This window comes from Ochotona curzoniae, unplaced genomic scaffold (genome assembly GCF_017591425.1).
Source record: "Ochotona curzoniae isolate NIBS_2020 unplaced genomic scaffold, NIBS_Ocur_1.0 contig_520, whole genome shotgun sequence".
Lineage (NCBI taxonomy): Eukaryota > Metazoa > Chordata > Mammalia > Lagomorpha > Ochotonidae > Ochotona > Ochotona curzoniae.
This window is the reverse complement of record NW_024466457.1, coordinates 999805-1016440: the sequence shown is the minus strand read 5'-3', so window position 1 is coordinate 1016440 and position 16636 is coordinate 999805. Positions and strand designations below refer to the sequence as shown.

At 39.8% G+C, this 16636-nt stretch overlaps 1 protein-coding gene across 10 annotated transcripts in view; it reads right to left on the bottom strand.

Annotated features, from left to right (window-relative positions):
• Window positions 1-16636, bottom strand: part of KANSL1 (KAT8 regulatory NSL complex subunit 1) — a 199526-nt gene that overhangs the window by 23000 nt on the left and 159890 nt on the right. For all 10 annotated transcript variants that reach the window (XM_040989227.1, XM_040989225.1, XM_040989220.1 and 7 more), the window contains 2 exons: window positions 5426-5535; window positions 4550-4745 (listed from right to left, as the gene is read on the bottom strand). In XM_040989227.1, the coding sequence (XP_040845161.1) occupies window positions 4550-4745; window positions 5426-5535 (306 nt within the window). The remainder of the gene's footprint in view (window positions 1-4549; window positions 4746-5425; window positions 5536-16636) is intronic.

Genomic DNA, 16636 nt, shown 5'->3' with positions numbered 1-16636 from the left:
TTCCCCCTCTACTTGTTGTTCTTTCAAATAATCTAAAAACAAATGAACAAAAATCGGAGGGGTTATTACTGTGGCATGGCTAGTAAAGTTGCCTACGGCACCAACACTATTGTGGGCATTGTTTCGAATCCCTGCTGTTTCACAATCTATCCAGCTCCCTGCTAAAGTGCTTGGGAAAGCATCAGATGGCGGCCCAGTGCATGATCCCTTGTACCTATGTGGGAGATCCAAAGTAGCTCCTGGCTCTGGACCAGCCCAATTACTGTGGCCATTTGGGGAGTTAACCAGCAGATGTAAGATATAAAATCTCGCTCTATAATGCTGCTATTAAAAATCAATGTCCCCCCCAACCACTTAAAAAAAATCACTAAGGGCTTTGCCAGGAGAAGGAGGAATGGGGGAGAAAGAGAGAGAATGAGCAAGTATATGCTTTGTTGGGTGACGCACCGTGCCATTCCAGGACTCTGTCAGCAACAAATGGCCTCACCAGAGGCCAAACAATGGGGCCTAGCTGATCCCAGACTATGAACCACCATAAATTTGGAGACCAAATAAACCTCTCGCTTTATCAAGGAAGGCTGCCTCAGATATTTCTTAAGGAAGAGCAGACTTCAAAGATTACTGTAGTCAAGGAGAGAACAAGCCTGAGTAGGCTGTCACTAGGCAGACACAAGACTGCTTAAGAATGAATACTATGACTGGAAGTGTCCCCCAAAATAGGTTTAAATCAATGACTTATTATTAATCATATAATCCAGTTACTGCATGACAGCAGATTAATTATTTGAAAAATTGGCAAGTAAATGATATTCAGGTTCTTCAAAGTATAAACATGTAACTGTTAACAAATTTGCCCTTATAGATATATTCTAGCTAAAAAAATAAAAGAAATGGTATAAGCAGAATATCATCATTCTTCAACTCTTAATGAAATATTGGGTTCAGGATACAATTACCAATGGTCAACATAAAAAGAATGGCCCACTTTTAAAATCGACTTTTAATTATTTGTAAGGATGAGCAACAGAGACACACAGAGAGCCCTTCCACTCATTGGTTCATTCGTCAAATATCTACCTACGGTTGGGGTTGAGCTAGGCCAAAGCCAGGAGAATGAAATTCAACTCAGGTCTCTAGTTGGATGCAGAGATTTAAGCATTTGAGTCATCACTTGTTGCTTCCCTGGAATATACCGCAAGAAGTGGGATGGGTAGTGGAATCAGGATGCAAGTTTGGGCTCTACAATATGAGATGTGAGTGCCCCAAGCAATGTCTTTAAACCCCTGAACCTATTACTGTATCATATTGATCTACGTTCAAGTTTAAATTTAACTGCCAGTTTTCAGAGGATGCAGGGGAGAGATGATCACTTAAGTGCACTAAAATGAATGGCTACAGCATAAAATTTTAATGTTCAATACCACAGGACTTATATTTCTGGCTATGGTGGAAGTAAGCGACTCTATACTTTCTAGTTATACTAGAAACCTGTTATGGGTCAAGTAGGACTCCTGTTGCCCTAAAACTCATGCAGCGATTTCAACTCAGGTGGCTTAATGTTAATGGTTAATTAAGGAGGGGGACTTGATCTAACAGTTGTGTCTCACAGGTGGGTAGTTTCTCGATCACTTGGGTGTGCCCTCAGAGGGTTCCTTTTGTGAGAGGTCTATTTCGTTTAGTTTTGCCTGCTTCTCTCTCTTGTCCTGACTCACCAATACTGCCGTATCTATACTCCACTAGCTGCTGGACTACAGGGCCACCTGATCTTGCAACCTCCTCTGTAAGCATAAATAAAGCTACCCTTTCCCAAAGAAGCTACTCTGAGACTAAAACAAAATGGGGTGGTCTTTACAACTGCCTTGAAGAACAACGTAGAGTGTAGGGAGAATTCTGAAGGACAAAGGATTCACTGTATTTCAAAAAAAAAGGAAAAACTGTCAGAGATCAGAACGGAGAGGCCAAGATAAGAGGAAACTACAGGGCAAATTTTTCCCAAGAGGAGAAAGTTATGAAGAAAAGGAACCACACAAACCTTCACGAGATCCTCTTGTCTGCTAGTCAATACTTAGCAGTGTACGTACTTGGGGAGTTTACCCCAGGAGTTAAGATGAGGATCTTGGGCCCAGCAGTGTGGCCTAGCAGCTAAAGTCCTTGCCTTGAACACATTGGGATTCCATATGGGTGCCGGTTCTAATCCCGGCAGCTCCACTTCCCATCCAGCTCCCTGCCTGTGGCCTGGGAAAGCAGTCAAGGATGGCCCAAAGCTTTGGGATCCTGCACCCATGTGGGAGACCTGGAAGAGGTTCCTGGTTCCCAGCTTCAGATCGGCATAGCACTGGCCGTTGCGCTCACTTGGGGAGTGAATCATTGGACGGAAGATTTTCCTCTCTGTCTCTCCTCCCTGTATATCTGACTTTGCAATGAAAATAAATAAATCTTAAAAAAAAAAAAAAAAAAAAAGATGAGGATCTTAACAGTTCAATATCACAACGTCTGGGTTCTTTCCTAAAGGCTTTACGTAAAGAAATGCGCTGCCCACATCTTGGCTTCAGACGTCCAGCCCAGAACTGTGAGAGTAAATTGCTGTTTTAAACCATCCAATTTGTGGTAGTTTTTAATGTCAACTCTGGGAAAACAACATAGCTGACTATCATTTTTTTAAAAAAGTAATAAAAAGTTTGGAAAGAACAATATGGCCCCTTCATTTCGAACAGGCCCCACAATTTCTTCTGTCCTATACTGAACCCACTCAAACCCTTTTTCCCCATCTGTTAAAACTACTTAGCTTACAGGGCTGGTGCTGCGGCATACTGGATAAAGCTGATGCGTGCCAGTTCAAATCCCAGCTGTACTACTTTTGATCCAGGTTCCTGCTAATGTGCAGAGATGGCTCAAGTGCTTGGACCCCTGTACCAAGGAGATCTGGAAGAAGCTGGCTTTGGATGGCCCCAGCTCAGCTTTGCAGCCATCTGGGGAGTGAATCAGTGGACAGAAAGTTCCGGACTCCCTCTTTCTCTCCGTAACCCTACCTTTAAAGACAAAACTGCCCAGGGAAGGTTTCAAACAGCCTTAGTTCTGTCAAATCCAGGTGCTCCAATTCTCATACTTGGTTTTACCTGACCTGTTTGCAGCATCTGAGAGATGAACAAACCTTTCTAACACATTTGCTTCCCTTGTTTTGCGCATGCCTCACTGTTTCGGATTTTCTTTCACCTTCAGTCACTACTTCCCTCATAGTTCACACCTGTAAGTTTAGCTCAAGGCCTGATACCTAACAATTTGTTATTTGAACTCCCAAGATTTCCTTGTGCTGAATTTTTTGCTCCAGTATATAAGGTTTTAAGACGCATTAACTAGTTCATTTATTAATTTATTTTTTCTCTGTCCCAACTAGAAAACTCCATAAAGGTAAAGATTCTTTATTTAAAATATATAGAGAGAGGAGGAGAGAGAGGATCATCTTCTGTCCAATGATTCACTCCCCAAGTGAGCGCAACGGCCGATGCTATGCCGACCCGAAGCCAGGGGCCAGGAACTTCTTCAGAGTATTCCACACGGGTGCAGGGTCCCAAAGCTTTGGGCCGTCCTTGACTGCTTTCCCAGGCCACAGGCAGGGAGCTGGATGGGAAGTGGAGCTGCTGGGATTAGAACCGGCGCCCATATGGAATCCTGGCGCGTTCAAGGTGAGGACTTTAGCTGCTAGGCCACGACACTGGGCCCAAATTGTGTAATTTTTATGATGTTTACCTAGTTTACATAGTTGATCAAGGTGAGAAGGGTCAAGATCGGGGAAAGACCACTGTTTACACATTTTCTTCTTTGAAGGTAAAGATTTTTGTCTCTTTTAGGGCATTATCAATGCCTTAGCACAGATCTGGCTAACTGTAGAAGTTTAACAAACATTTACTGAGCAAGTGAAGAAAATCAAATCGCTAATAGTAGCCACTCTGTACAAGAAATATTATGTCACATTTCATTTTACCTTCCACAAACTCTGAGTCTCTTCAGAGATCTCTGTGTGTGCATGTGAGCAGTAACAAGTATGAGCTTCAAAGTTAAAGCTGGTAACTACTGAATGGTACCAATTTAACTGGATTATTATTTCCCTAGTTTTAGAATAAAGCCAACTTTGGTACATGCGAGTAGACAATCACTTATTTAGAAATTTTAATGGAAGTTTCTTGCTGTGGCAAAACATTCCATATTACCATATTCAGCATAGGTGAGAACGCATGCTTTCCTCCAAAGTGTTGACAGCAGTACTAATCCTTTCAATTCTTTGAAGTTCTTAAAAAAAAAATTTCATCCAATTCTTTCCACACATGGCTGAAGAGTCACTTAGGAGCTTTGCCCCAAAGTACCTGATCAGAATCTCTACTAAAGAGGATCCAGGAACCTCGCATTTTTTTTAAGCACCCCATAAAACCTTGGTGGTTAGTCCAGTTTGAAAAAATACTTGTTAAATGAACCAAGAGTGGTAGGAGACTCATCCCTCTATCAGACCATGAGGCCCGTGGTTTGGCCATGACCAAGGCTCACTGATACTAACCTTCTTGGACAGAGGAACAATGCTGCTAGGTCGAACAAGCCTCCGTTTCTTACAGCTCAGTACAGGACGTGTTCGAGCTGCCACACAGGTGCCATCCGATGATGAAGAAACCAGATTGAGTCGCTGCTTTTTATGTAATTGTTCCTCAGCATCAGAACTCTCACCTGGTAAGTGGTCTGCCAAGACAGGCTGAAGACTACAGAGGATGGAAAAAGATTCACTTCTCAGAAAACACCACAAAATAAAGTGTATAACACTGGTTCAACCTCTTATATTTGCAAATGTTTAAAAACATAAATATTTCACAGCAGAAGTGGGTCAACACTTGATAAAGACAGCTGATGACACAAGAGTGGGTATGTCAAGTCAGTAAGTAAACTCAAGATCTAGGAAACAAGTTTTGCTTGTGAGAGAAAGTTGCAATTAACGACAGAATAATTTTTCAAATGTTAAAGACCCACTTTAGTTTTCTACTGACATTTCAAAAATTTCAGGGATGGATAAGATTATGTATTTTACTATAATTTTTGAGCCTTCATAATATACATTTACAATATAATCGTTAAGGATCTCATTTGTTCTCAAGTAGAGTAGTTTTATGTACTCTTTACTAATCAATTCTTCCAAGACCTGGGCTAATAGAGATGATTTAGGATAATCGTAATCTCGTATCATTCTCCATGCCCAGGCCAAATTAGGCCCTGTTAAGTAAAAGGGAAATACAAGAACATATTGATTAAAACATATTTGCTATAACCAATAAATTATAATGTTTTTAATTACTGAAGCCAGAGTCAGTCCTTGCTGGAAGTAACAGAGTTCCACTCACTTTTGATAAGTCCACTAAGCATAAGAAGTGGAAGGGATAAAACTCACGTGTTAATAACTCCATTGACAGGTCTCAGTGTACCACATGGCTTGGTAGATGATTCTGAAATATGACCAACAGCAGAGGCACCATGGGCTTCTAGTGGCTGAGAGTCAACCTGAGTGATAAGAGAAGTAAAATACACATCAACATCCCCCAACAAATCACAATGAAGCACCTAAAATTTTTAATGACCAACTTGAAAATATAAACTTGTATGACTGAGGAAAAGGCAAATCAATAAGAGAAGTAGGCTTTTGTGTAGAAGGTAGCAGGGGCGGGGATTCTAAATATTCATCATTTAAAAGAAAAAATTTCTAATTCAGGGAGATTATTTCAGTTACTCTATGGAACAGAAATTAAAAAGTAACACTGACCATCAACTAAGGGCCAAGACAATTATGATGGTCTCAAAAAATTGTTGGAAAACATGTATTCGTGTATCACAAAACTCTGAATGGATTTCAAAATTTTCCCACCAAAATAATTTAAAAAAAGATTTTAGTTTTGATTGAAAGGCAGTGTTACAGAGTGTGAAGGAAAGATCAGAGAGAAAAAGAGAGCTTCAATCTACTGTTAACTTCCCAAACGGATGCAAAGGCTAGAGCTGGGTTGGTCTGAAGCAAGAAGCTGCTTCTGGGTCTTCTATGTGGAGACATGAGTATGAGCAGTTCAAACATTCTCAGCTGCTTTCCTAGACACTGCCTGAGCAGGGAGCTGGGTCAGAAGTGGGGCAGCTAGTACAAGGTGACAGTATGTACGGGATACCAGCACAGAAAGGTATCAGCTTAAGTTGCTTTTGCATTGCTAGTCCCAACAATCTTATTTTTTTTTTAAAGATTTATCTTTATTATTTTTTATTGGAAAGGCGGATATACAGAGAGGAAAGACAGAGAGGAAGATCTTCCGTCCGATGATTCACTCCCCAAGTGAGCGCAACGGCCGATACTAGGCCGATGCAAAGCCAGGAGCCTCTTCCGGGTCTCCCACACGGGTGCAGGGTCCCAAAGCTTTGGGCCGTCCTTGACTGCTTTCCCGGGCCACAGGCAGGGAGCTGGAAGGGAAGCGGGGCTGCCAGGATTAGAACTGGCGCCCCTATGGGATCCCGGGCATGCAAGGCGAGGACTTAACCACTTGCGCCACCACGCCGGGCCCCAACAATCTTATTTTTTAACACCATTTTCCTGCAAACTTTTTGAAGTATCTTTGTAAGAGGAAATCTCAATGCATCTAATTACACAGTAATAATTATTTCTTAAACTAAAATACATTTAAAATATATAATGAAATAAAAGAGATGGAGAGTATGGCAAAGTTTGAACATCAGAATTAAAGACACAGCATTTATTTAAAAGCTTCCACAGGGGCATCTCCTGAGCTATCAGCAATAAAATATGGGTGTGGTTATTCACTGGTTCTAGTCCTTGTGTCCTTATTCTTCACGTGACCCTGGGATGTTTTAAAGTTCTGCTTCCTGTAATGCCTACTGATTTGCTGCAGGGTCAATATTTCGATCTTGAAATTTTACTTCTAATTATTACTAGATTCTTTTTTGACCTTCACTCTCCTAACTAGAAAACAAATAAGCAACCAGCAGACATCCTGGAAGTAGTTCTGGACAAGTACCAAGAAGGGATCAAACTGCCCAAGATCAGACCAAAGAACACAAACAGGTGCTCTGAATGAGGGAGCACCAGAAAACGTTGCAGGCTCCACTAGATACCCTAGTACATAATGTGTAAGGCATCACAAACACTTTTACGACAATTGCATCAGTCAATGCTGTAGAAGCAATGGTAAATTAGGTAGCAGACTCAACTGCCTCAGAATCCCTAAGTACTGCCCTTGCTAGCAATGGCTATACAACTATTTGTATCTTCTGTGAAAATATTTTAATCACTCTTGAACATCTATTCTTCAGGGACAACTCAATATTACTCCAAAAATTATGATCAAAAAGATAATCAATCCACGTAACACTAAACAAGAACCTAAAAATGCTCAACATTTAATACATAGATATAAACTATAATAACCAAATCAGAATATTAAAAGAACCAGTATTTTTCTTTTAAAAAAGATTTTGCATAGGGTTGGTGCAGTGGCACAGTAAGCTAAGCCTCTCCCTGTGGCACAGGCATTCCACATAGGCACCAGTTTGAATGTTGGCTGTTTCATTTCCAATCCAGTATGGCACGGCTGTGAACTTGTAGACATTTGGTGAGAAAAATCAGCATGGGAAAGAATAAGGTCCTTGCTCTCAGTTTAGGAATCGCCCAATTTCAGCTACTGCAGCCATTTGGGAAGTAAACCAGCAGATGGAAGATCTGTCTCTCCTACTCTCCCTGTAAATGCCTTCTCGACAAAAATAGATAAAAAAAAAAAAAAAAATGGGGCCTGGCATAGTAGCCCAGTGGACTAAATCCTTGCCTTACATGCCAGGATCCCATATGGATGCTGGTTTATGTCCCATCTGCTTCATTTCCCATTCAATTTCCTACTTGTGGTCTGGGAAAGCAAGGGAAGATAAGATGGTCCAAAGCCTTGGGATCCTTGTACCCACGTGGGAGACCTGGAAGAAGCAGCTCCTGAGTTTGGATTGGTTCAGCTCTAGCAGTTGTGGTCACTTGGGGAATGAACCAGCAGACAGAACATCTTTCTCCCTGTTATCTATCTTTCCAATAAAAACCGAATGACTAAATAAAAATAACTAATAATAAAACTAATAACTTTTTTTAAAAAAAGTTATTTTTTCTACATGGGCTCCATCAAGAGGCTCCTAGCTTTAACCCCCAGCTGTTGTGGGGGATTATATAGTTATTTATATAGAAATTCACATAATGTACTTAAGAAAAATGGGTAAATTCAAAATGTTTCAAACATAGCTCAGATGATGAAAAAATGTACATACATGAAAAGTGTCAATATTTCAGAATTTTCGGGTAATATTTTTCATTAAATACATGAACAACGGTGGGCATCATGGCACAGAAAGGTAAGCCACCACCTGGGTGGCAGCATCTCGATATGGGTGCTGATTTGAGTCTTGATGCTCCACTTCTGATTCAGCTCCCTACCTGCAGAGGGTGGCTTATGTCCCTAGGTCCCTGCAACCATGTAGGAGACCTAGAAGAAGGTTCAGGTTTGGATCCAGCTCTGGATATTGTACCCACTTAGGGGATGAATCACCACATCTTTCTCCTCCTTTCCCTGCCAATCTGCCTTTCAGATAAAAATAAGTAAACCTCAAAACAAAGAAGCAAACAAGCAAAAAGACTCAGATAATGCCAACCATTTTTCTAAATTTCAGCAAGATTTACTACTCAGGAAATCTCAAAAGGCCTAAACAGCTATGACGGTATGAAAAAAACACTAGAAATAAACAAACAAACAAAAAGAATGTAAGGTTCAGGTGGGAATCAGCCTGGATTTCAGAAGTTCTGGTTTAGATGGTGAAATTTCCTTTTAACATACAAATATGACTGAACATCGTACTGGGATATCAATCTTAAAAATTTCTATTAATTTCACATTCACGTAAAATTTTTACCTTTTAGCATAAAATTACGATAGTAATTGATTTATACAGTACATGTTTCAAAAATATTCTCTGGGCAGTGATTTAAGAGATTTAACTACAAGGACACTTGTGAATATAAAATGATGCCAACCTTAAAAAAAATCTAACTTCAAAAACAAACACCTTTAATATAATATAAAGGCTAAAGAACAATAATATAAAAATCACCAGTGGGCCCAGCGTGGTAAGTCTAGTGGCTAAAGGTTTTACCTTGCATTGCCAGGATCCCACACAGGCACCAGTTCATGTCCCAGCTGTTCCAATTCCCATCCAGCTCCCTAAATGTGGCCTGGGACCCTGCACCCACAGAGGAGCTAAAAAAGCTCCAGGCACCTGGCTTTGGATTGGCTCATCTCTAGCCATTGTAGCCACCTGGGGAGTGAATCAACCAACAGAATATCTTTCTCTGTTTCCTCTTCTCACTTTATATCTGCCTTTCCAACAAAATAAATTAAAAAAGAAAATCACCAGTATTCTCAGGACCCATAGTTGACCATGGTGAAGCAGCCTGTTTTTATTTTCATTCCTAGAAGTGTGTGTGTGTGTGTGTATATATATTTTAAAAGATTTATTTATTTTTATTGGAAAGTCGGATGTACAGAGAGGAAGATCTTCAGTCTGATTATTCACTCCCCAAATGACCGCAATGGCCAGTGCTGCACTGATCCAAAGCCAGGAGCCAGGAGCCAGGAATTTATTTCTGGATCTCCCACATGGGTGAAGGGTCCCAAAGTTTTGGGCCATCCTCGACTGCTTTCCCAGGCCAGGGAGCTGGATGGGAAGTGGAGCTGCCGGGATTAGAACCAGTGCTCATATAGGATCCCGGAGCATTCAAGGCGAGGACCTTAATAATTATGCTATTGTGTTGGGCCCAAAATGTAACCCTGACTTTTAAATTAATAAATATTTTTGAAAAATTACTATGTATAAAGCACTTCCTCAATTATCTATTCTCCACCCTCCATCTTTTATTCGAATAAGAGAAAAATCTTCCATCCACTGGCTCACTCCCCAAATTTCTGCAATGGTTAGGGTTCAGTGGGCCAAAGCCAGGAGCTTCTTCCCGATTTCCTATGTAGGTGCAATAGCCCAAGAATGTGAACTACTGTCTCCTGCTTTCCTGGGCTTTACTAGGGAGCTGGATCAGAAGTGGAATGGCTGGTGACCCTATTACCATTAGTGGAAAGATACAGCAACATCAGGGACACTCTGAATAGACATTGTATCAAGAAGGTTGCAAGAGTCGTGTAGTCAGACAACAGTCACAAAGTATAATTCTAGCAAAAGCACACAAAATAACAGATCAATAATTTTCTACCTGCCAAGGTCACTAAAAGAAAATATCATGAAAGGCTCACAGACTAGAAGCCAAATTCATCAATCTATAAATCTGCTCAGCTAACATTGTCCTGCTTCTAAGAGAAAAAATCACATGTTCAGAAAAATAAATACATCCAAAACCGTTCCATACAAAAATACATGTAGTTCCTAAATAATGCCAGTTTAGCACCCTCCCTGCTAGAGCTCACTCCTTTCAGCGGGTCCACAAGACACAGAATATGCCAGTCCTTCCCTAGGCTGTCCTTTGCTTCATCTCCATTGTAAGAATTGAGAATTCTTCCTTCTGCACTGCCCTGTTAAGTGTCTCCTGGTAGAACACAAAGCCCTTAAAGACAGACACCTGCTTCACATGGTCCAGAGCAGGGAACAATGAGATCTTAGAAAAACACCATCAAAAGCACTTATATATCTTAAATTATTAATTCTCAACAACACCAAGAAGAAACAAAACCACAACACTACAAGACTCTTGAGCATAATATGTATTATGGAAATGAAGCCATACATTTTCTTAAAGGAATACAATATACAAGCAACTCAAAAACCAAAAATCTGTGCCAGCAGCATGTTGGGATCCTGGCTGGGGCTGCACTGAGGCTATATGTGATTTGGGAGGATCATGGAACACCAGAAGGATCTTAAATACAGACTCTCTCCATTTGTTATTTCTTAATTTTTCAGAAAGATTTCATTTCAGTGGCAAAAGCTGTAAGTCTCTAATTTATTAATAAGTATTTTGTTCCTTGGCACTACTATATATGGAGCTATTTCTTATGGTTTTCTTCATTCGCTCATTTGCTAACAGAAAAGTGATGTTTAAAATATTGACTTTATGACATGAGATTTCATGGAATTTTCAATGTTGTCTTGTTTTCAAATAAAGCAGCTTATGTCTTGTTTCTTATTTTTGCGAGTTACACTGGTAGAATACAATGATTTTTGCAATATCCTGTTTCTAGTTATTTGCTTACAGGAAAAAAAACACATCATGTTATTATAAGGTAATGTGATGTTAGATGTGGTTTATGGCAATTTCCTGTCAATTTTTATTACAAAGTACGGGTGAAGAATTTTGTCCAGTGCCTTCACTGCACCTATTGGGATGATACCTGCTGTCTTACTCCAGTGTTTAACAAATTACTCCTGAAATAATGAAGACTTATTTGTTGATAACAGATTATCCTATTTACATTACTGGTTGCTATTCAGTTTGCTAGTATCTTTAAAGTTAGTTTGTTAATTTGAGTGAAAGAGCAAGACAGGTGTTATTTTCCATCTATTGGTTCATTTTCCAAATGCTGCAACAGCTAGGCCTGGATTAGTTTCAAGCCAGGAGCCTGAGTCATATGTTGCCCCCACAGGGTGTGTATCAGCATGAAGTGGGATGGGAGGTGGAGCCATGACACAATCTTCAAGAAGGGATGTGGGCACCTCAAGTGGCAGTTTAACCCACAGCATTCCAATATTGGTCCAGTCTGCTGGCATTTTACTTAAGATCACTGAGTCTGCATTTAAGATGGGCATCAGCTGTAAATTTTTCCTCCTAGCTTCTTTAACAAGTTTTTGTATTAGGTTTATGTTAGATTTATAAAATTAGTTAAGAAGTGATGTCTTTTCCTCTTATTTTGCCGAGTTTGGAAAGGCCTGCTATTTTTCTCTTCACTAGCGGTGTCTCTTAAATCTAGAGATTTCCTTTGTGTAAAGGCTTGCAATTATGCACCCAGTCAACTTATTATGTATGAAGCTATTGAGCTATTTACAGTTGACTGTGTCCAGAATTTGTGCCTCCAAGAATTAAACCAGCAACAGATAAACAAATTAATTGTACTGAAGATGTGCTGAGTTTTTCTTTAGCATTATTATACTCCCAGTACTATAGCACAATGACTTTCATGGTAGCTGATACAACAGTAATACCAAAATGACTTTCAGTATATAGGAAAATAGTTAATTTAATATAAATACTGTATTTTATGGAAGCTCCTTGAGCATCTAAAATTGTTTTGAATCTAGATACTAAGAAATGATTGTACTTCTGAACATTTTGTCCATACTACCAGACTGACTGTTTATGAAAAATTTCCTTAAGTCACTTAAAAATGTGTAGGGCCTGTCATGCCTGTCATGTTTCTTATATTGTGAATTCCCACTTTTTTCCTTCTCTCTTTATTATGCTAGTGGTTATTAACTTCACTAATGTTTTCAAAAGAAATTTGTTTTCTTAAATTTCTCAATCCACTGGTTTCTCTTTTAATAATTTTTCTATTCATTATATTTGAGTTTATTTTGATTTAGTTTGAGGCCATTGATGAGACATTCCCTTACAGTTTATAAATTTCCATCTAAGCCTCTCCTAGATGCATTCCACAGATTTTACTATTTCTTCCTTGGTCAGTTAATTCACTAATTTTCATATTTTGGAGCTTCTGCAGATGTTTCTGCATACATAGAAACAAATGTGAAAAACTTCACTAACTCATAGTTCTAAGACCCACAGGTCTACAGTAATAAGATAAATATTCTTATTATACTTTTATGTCAGGATAATTGGTGGTACTGTTTGGACTTTTGGCAGTCTCTCCGATTTTGTTTTGCTTTCTCATTCCATCAAGAGGATGCTCTAAGTGTGACAGTATATTTATCTATTTGTTATTTGTATAATTTTATGGTTTATACACTGAAATCATGTGATTTTGTGAATATTAACAACTTTTTGATAAACAATCCCTTTATAACTGTGTAAAGGCTCCCCTAAGCTGAATAGCCAGGAGTCTGGCCCTCTGATATGGGATGCTGGCACTGACAACTGTGGCTGAACTTGCTTCGTCCCAACACTGGTTCTTTCCTCCTGCTACGTATAGCCTTAACTCCCCAAACATTTTTTGACAAGCTGGTTCTGTTGTTTTCTGCCCTGCAATTTATATTCCTTTCTTCAAGATTTCTCAAAGACAGAATTAGAAAGAGGTGAGAGAGGTCTCCCATCCATTGGTTTACACCCTAAATGGCTGGTTGTAGGAACCTAAACACTTGGCCCACTTTCCAGTGCTTTTCCAGGTACATTAGCATGGAGCTGGACAGGAAGTGGAGTAGCCAAAACTCCGACAGCATCATGGGATGTCAACATTGCAACCCATGGCATAAACTACTAAGCCACAGTGCTGGCAGTCTTGCCATTTTTTTTCTGATGAGATACTACCCAGAGTATCCACGTTTCTCTGTATGAAATTTACTTTTTTACTCTGGTTATTTCCTAGTTGTCCTCAGTTTGATTTTTATCACTTTGACTACCATGCAGTTTCACACTAAACAACTGTCCACATTTGTGAAAATTTAAGCTGACCTTTTCACTCAGTCATTATTCCCTTAATTTTTGTCCTATTTATCCCTCATATCTGTAAATTTTTGTTTCTATACAGACACTGTATAGGCCTAGTTGTATATAATACCCTGAATTCGGTTACTTTCCCAGAAGAATGCAATTTCTGTACTCTCAGGTAAATTATTAACTGGTTAAGCTGATACCAGTGGAACTGATTTTGGCTGTATGTTGGTTTCTTATTAATCTTATAGTAAATTTCCCAGAACTGGAAACATTAAAGTGAGTTTTCAATGGTTTCAGTACCTAGGTGTTTGACAATCTCTTTCAGATTTAAAATCCGCCATCCCTACAGGAGAATGTAACTATATTCACAGCACATCTCTTTCAGCATGTCCGAGTCTTGTTTTCCCAGATCCTATGAAATCTCCTAAGTTAGCTCCATATAAAGACTTTAGATAACGGGGCTAAATATTCCCCTAATCTCATATTGTCCCTTTTCTATCCATCTGGAAGATTTTAACACAGTGTTTAGCCAAGAGACAAGCCAATGATACCATGGCTCTCCGGTTAACTTACAGAAACGTATAGAATGACAAGGCCTCTGTCCTTCAGAGAACTTTTTGGCTGTAATTTCATTGATTTTTTTTGAGTCACTTCCAAATGTTTCCTTCATCTACCTAGCAATATGCATTGTTTTCAAGTTTTTTCTTAAGTCTGGGGAAAAGGACTATTTATTCAAGAGGGGAGAGTGGGAAAGAAATGAGAAACACTGTTGCAGAGCACTGCAGAACACCTTGTTAGGTTCTCTTGTGTCTAGGAACATATCCTCCTGGTCATAGGAGTCCAATTTCAAACCATTTTTTATGTGTACAGAGTTGCCTTTAGCAGCAGCTATAAAGACAGAGGTATTACTCTCTCCTCCACCAGCCCTATCTTTGTTTTTTCCCTTAAAGCTTTTATTCAATCTTATTTGAAAGTTAGAGATATAGAAAGAAGGAGAGACAGAAAAGATCTTCCATTCGCTGATTCACTTCCTAAGTGGCCACAAAGGTTGGAGCTGAGCCGATCCGAAGTCAAGAGCCAGCTTCTTCCAGGTCTCCTACATGAGAGCTAGGTCCCAAGGCTTTGGGCCATTATTTACTGTTATCCCAGGCCACACGTAACAGCTGGGAAGTAGGGCTGCTGGGATATGAATCTGTGCCCATATGGGAACCTGGTGAAATCAAGGCAAGGACTTTAGCCACTAGGATACTAGACCAGGCCCCAGTCTTTTTTCTTCTAACTTAAGAAATCTAAAGGAAACAAATAGATTCAGTCTGCAGTGCCTAACAGGAACAATATACAGATATGTACTGAAATGTCAAAAAATAATCACTCGATTTGGAAATCAGGCAAAAAAAAAAAGTCGCCTTTAAGTGTGAACAACAGAATGCTAACAAGCCCAGGAGTCATTTATTTTCCAAAAACTACTTACTTTTCTTTGACCTACAGTTTATCGCTGACAATTATGTCTGAACTCCCAATATCTCATATGAGTCCTGCTTGCTTCATTTCTACCCAAATCCCAGGTAACAAACCTGGGATAAAGAAGAAGACAGCCCAAGTGCTTGGGCCCCCACACCCATGTGGGAGACCTGAAGAAGGTTCATGGCTTTTGAGCAGCTCAGCTCCAACCACTGCAGACATTTGGGGAGGGAAACACAAATGGAAGATTTTTATCTCCTCCATAACACTTCCTTTCAAATAAAATAAGAACAAAAGCATTTTGAAATTATAAAAACATTCTCGCCTTTGTCATTAATTCCTGTCTCAGAAAGTACAAAATAAACAGCAAAATATATCGCTAACATTTTTGAGTCTGAAATTTTAAAAGGTATTTTCTTTCAAAATAATATAAAAGGGCAATAAATAACTATATGTAGCAGGTAGAAGCTGATAACAAAATGAGAATCAACTGGCTAAATGCGAGTATGAAAATCCACATCTGCCCTTTGCCATGTGTGACTTAAGATATTTTTAAAGTAAAATTAAGAAGACAATTTTGTTTTTAAAAAAGCTAAATAACAAAAAAAAGGCAGAATCAAATACTGCCTTCCTACAATAAAGTTTTGTTTAGTAATTAACCCATTAGGCTCATATTTGCCACATAAATAATGGTCAGGGGCCTGGTACAGGAACATAGTGGCTAAAGTCCTTTTCTTGCATGCACTGGTTCATGTCCCAGCTGCTCCATTGCCCATCCAGCTACCTAATTGTGGCCTGGAAAGGCAGCAGAGAACGGCCCAAAGCCTTGGGACCCTGCACCTGTGTGGGAGACCAGGAAGAAGCTCTTGGCTCCTGTGACCACTTGAGGAGTGAAATCAGTGGATGTAATATCTTCCTCTATGCCTCTCCTCCTCTGTATGTGTCTGACTTTCCAATATAAAGAAATCAATCTTTTTTTTAAAAAAAGATTTATTTTTATTACAAAGTCAGATATACAGAGAGAAGGAGAGATAGAGAGGAAGTGGAGTTGCCGGGATTAGAACCAGTGACCATATGGAATCCCGGCGCATTCAAGGCGAGGCCCTTAGCCACTAGGCCACGCTGCCAGGCCCCAAATAAATATTAAAAAACAAACAGGAACCGGCTCAGTGGTTAAGGTCCTCGCCTTGAACACCCGGGATCCCATATGGGAGCCAGTTCTAATCCTGGCATCGCCACTTCCCATCCAGCTCTCTGCCTATGGCCCGGGAAGGCAGTCGAGGACGGCCCAGGGCTTTGGGACCCTGCACCTGTGTGGGAGATCCAGGAGAGGCTTCTGGCTTCGGATCGGCATAGTATCGGCCATTTCGCTCACTTGGGGAGTGAATCATTGGACGGAAGATCTTCCTCTCTGTCTCTCCTCTCTGTATAACTGCCTTTCCAATAAAAATAAAATAAATCTTTAAAAAAACAACAAACAAGCAACAACAACAAAACCGCACAAAAAAAACTCTC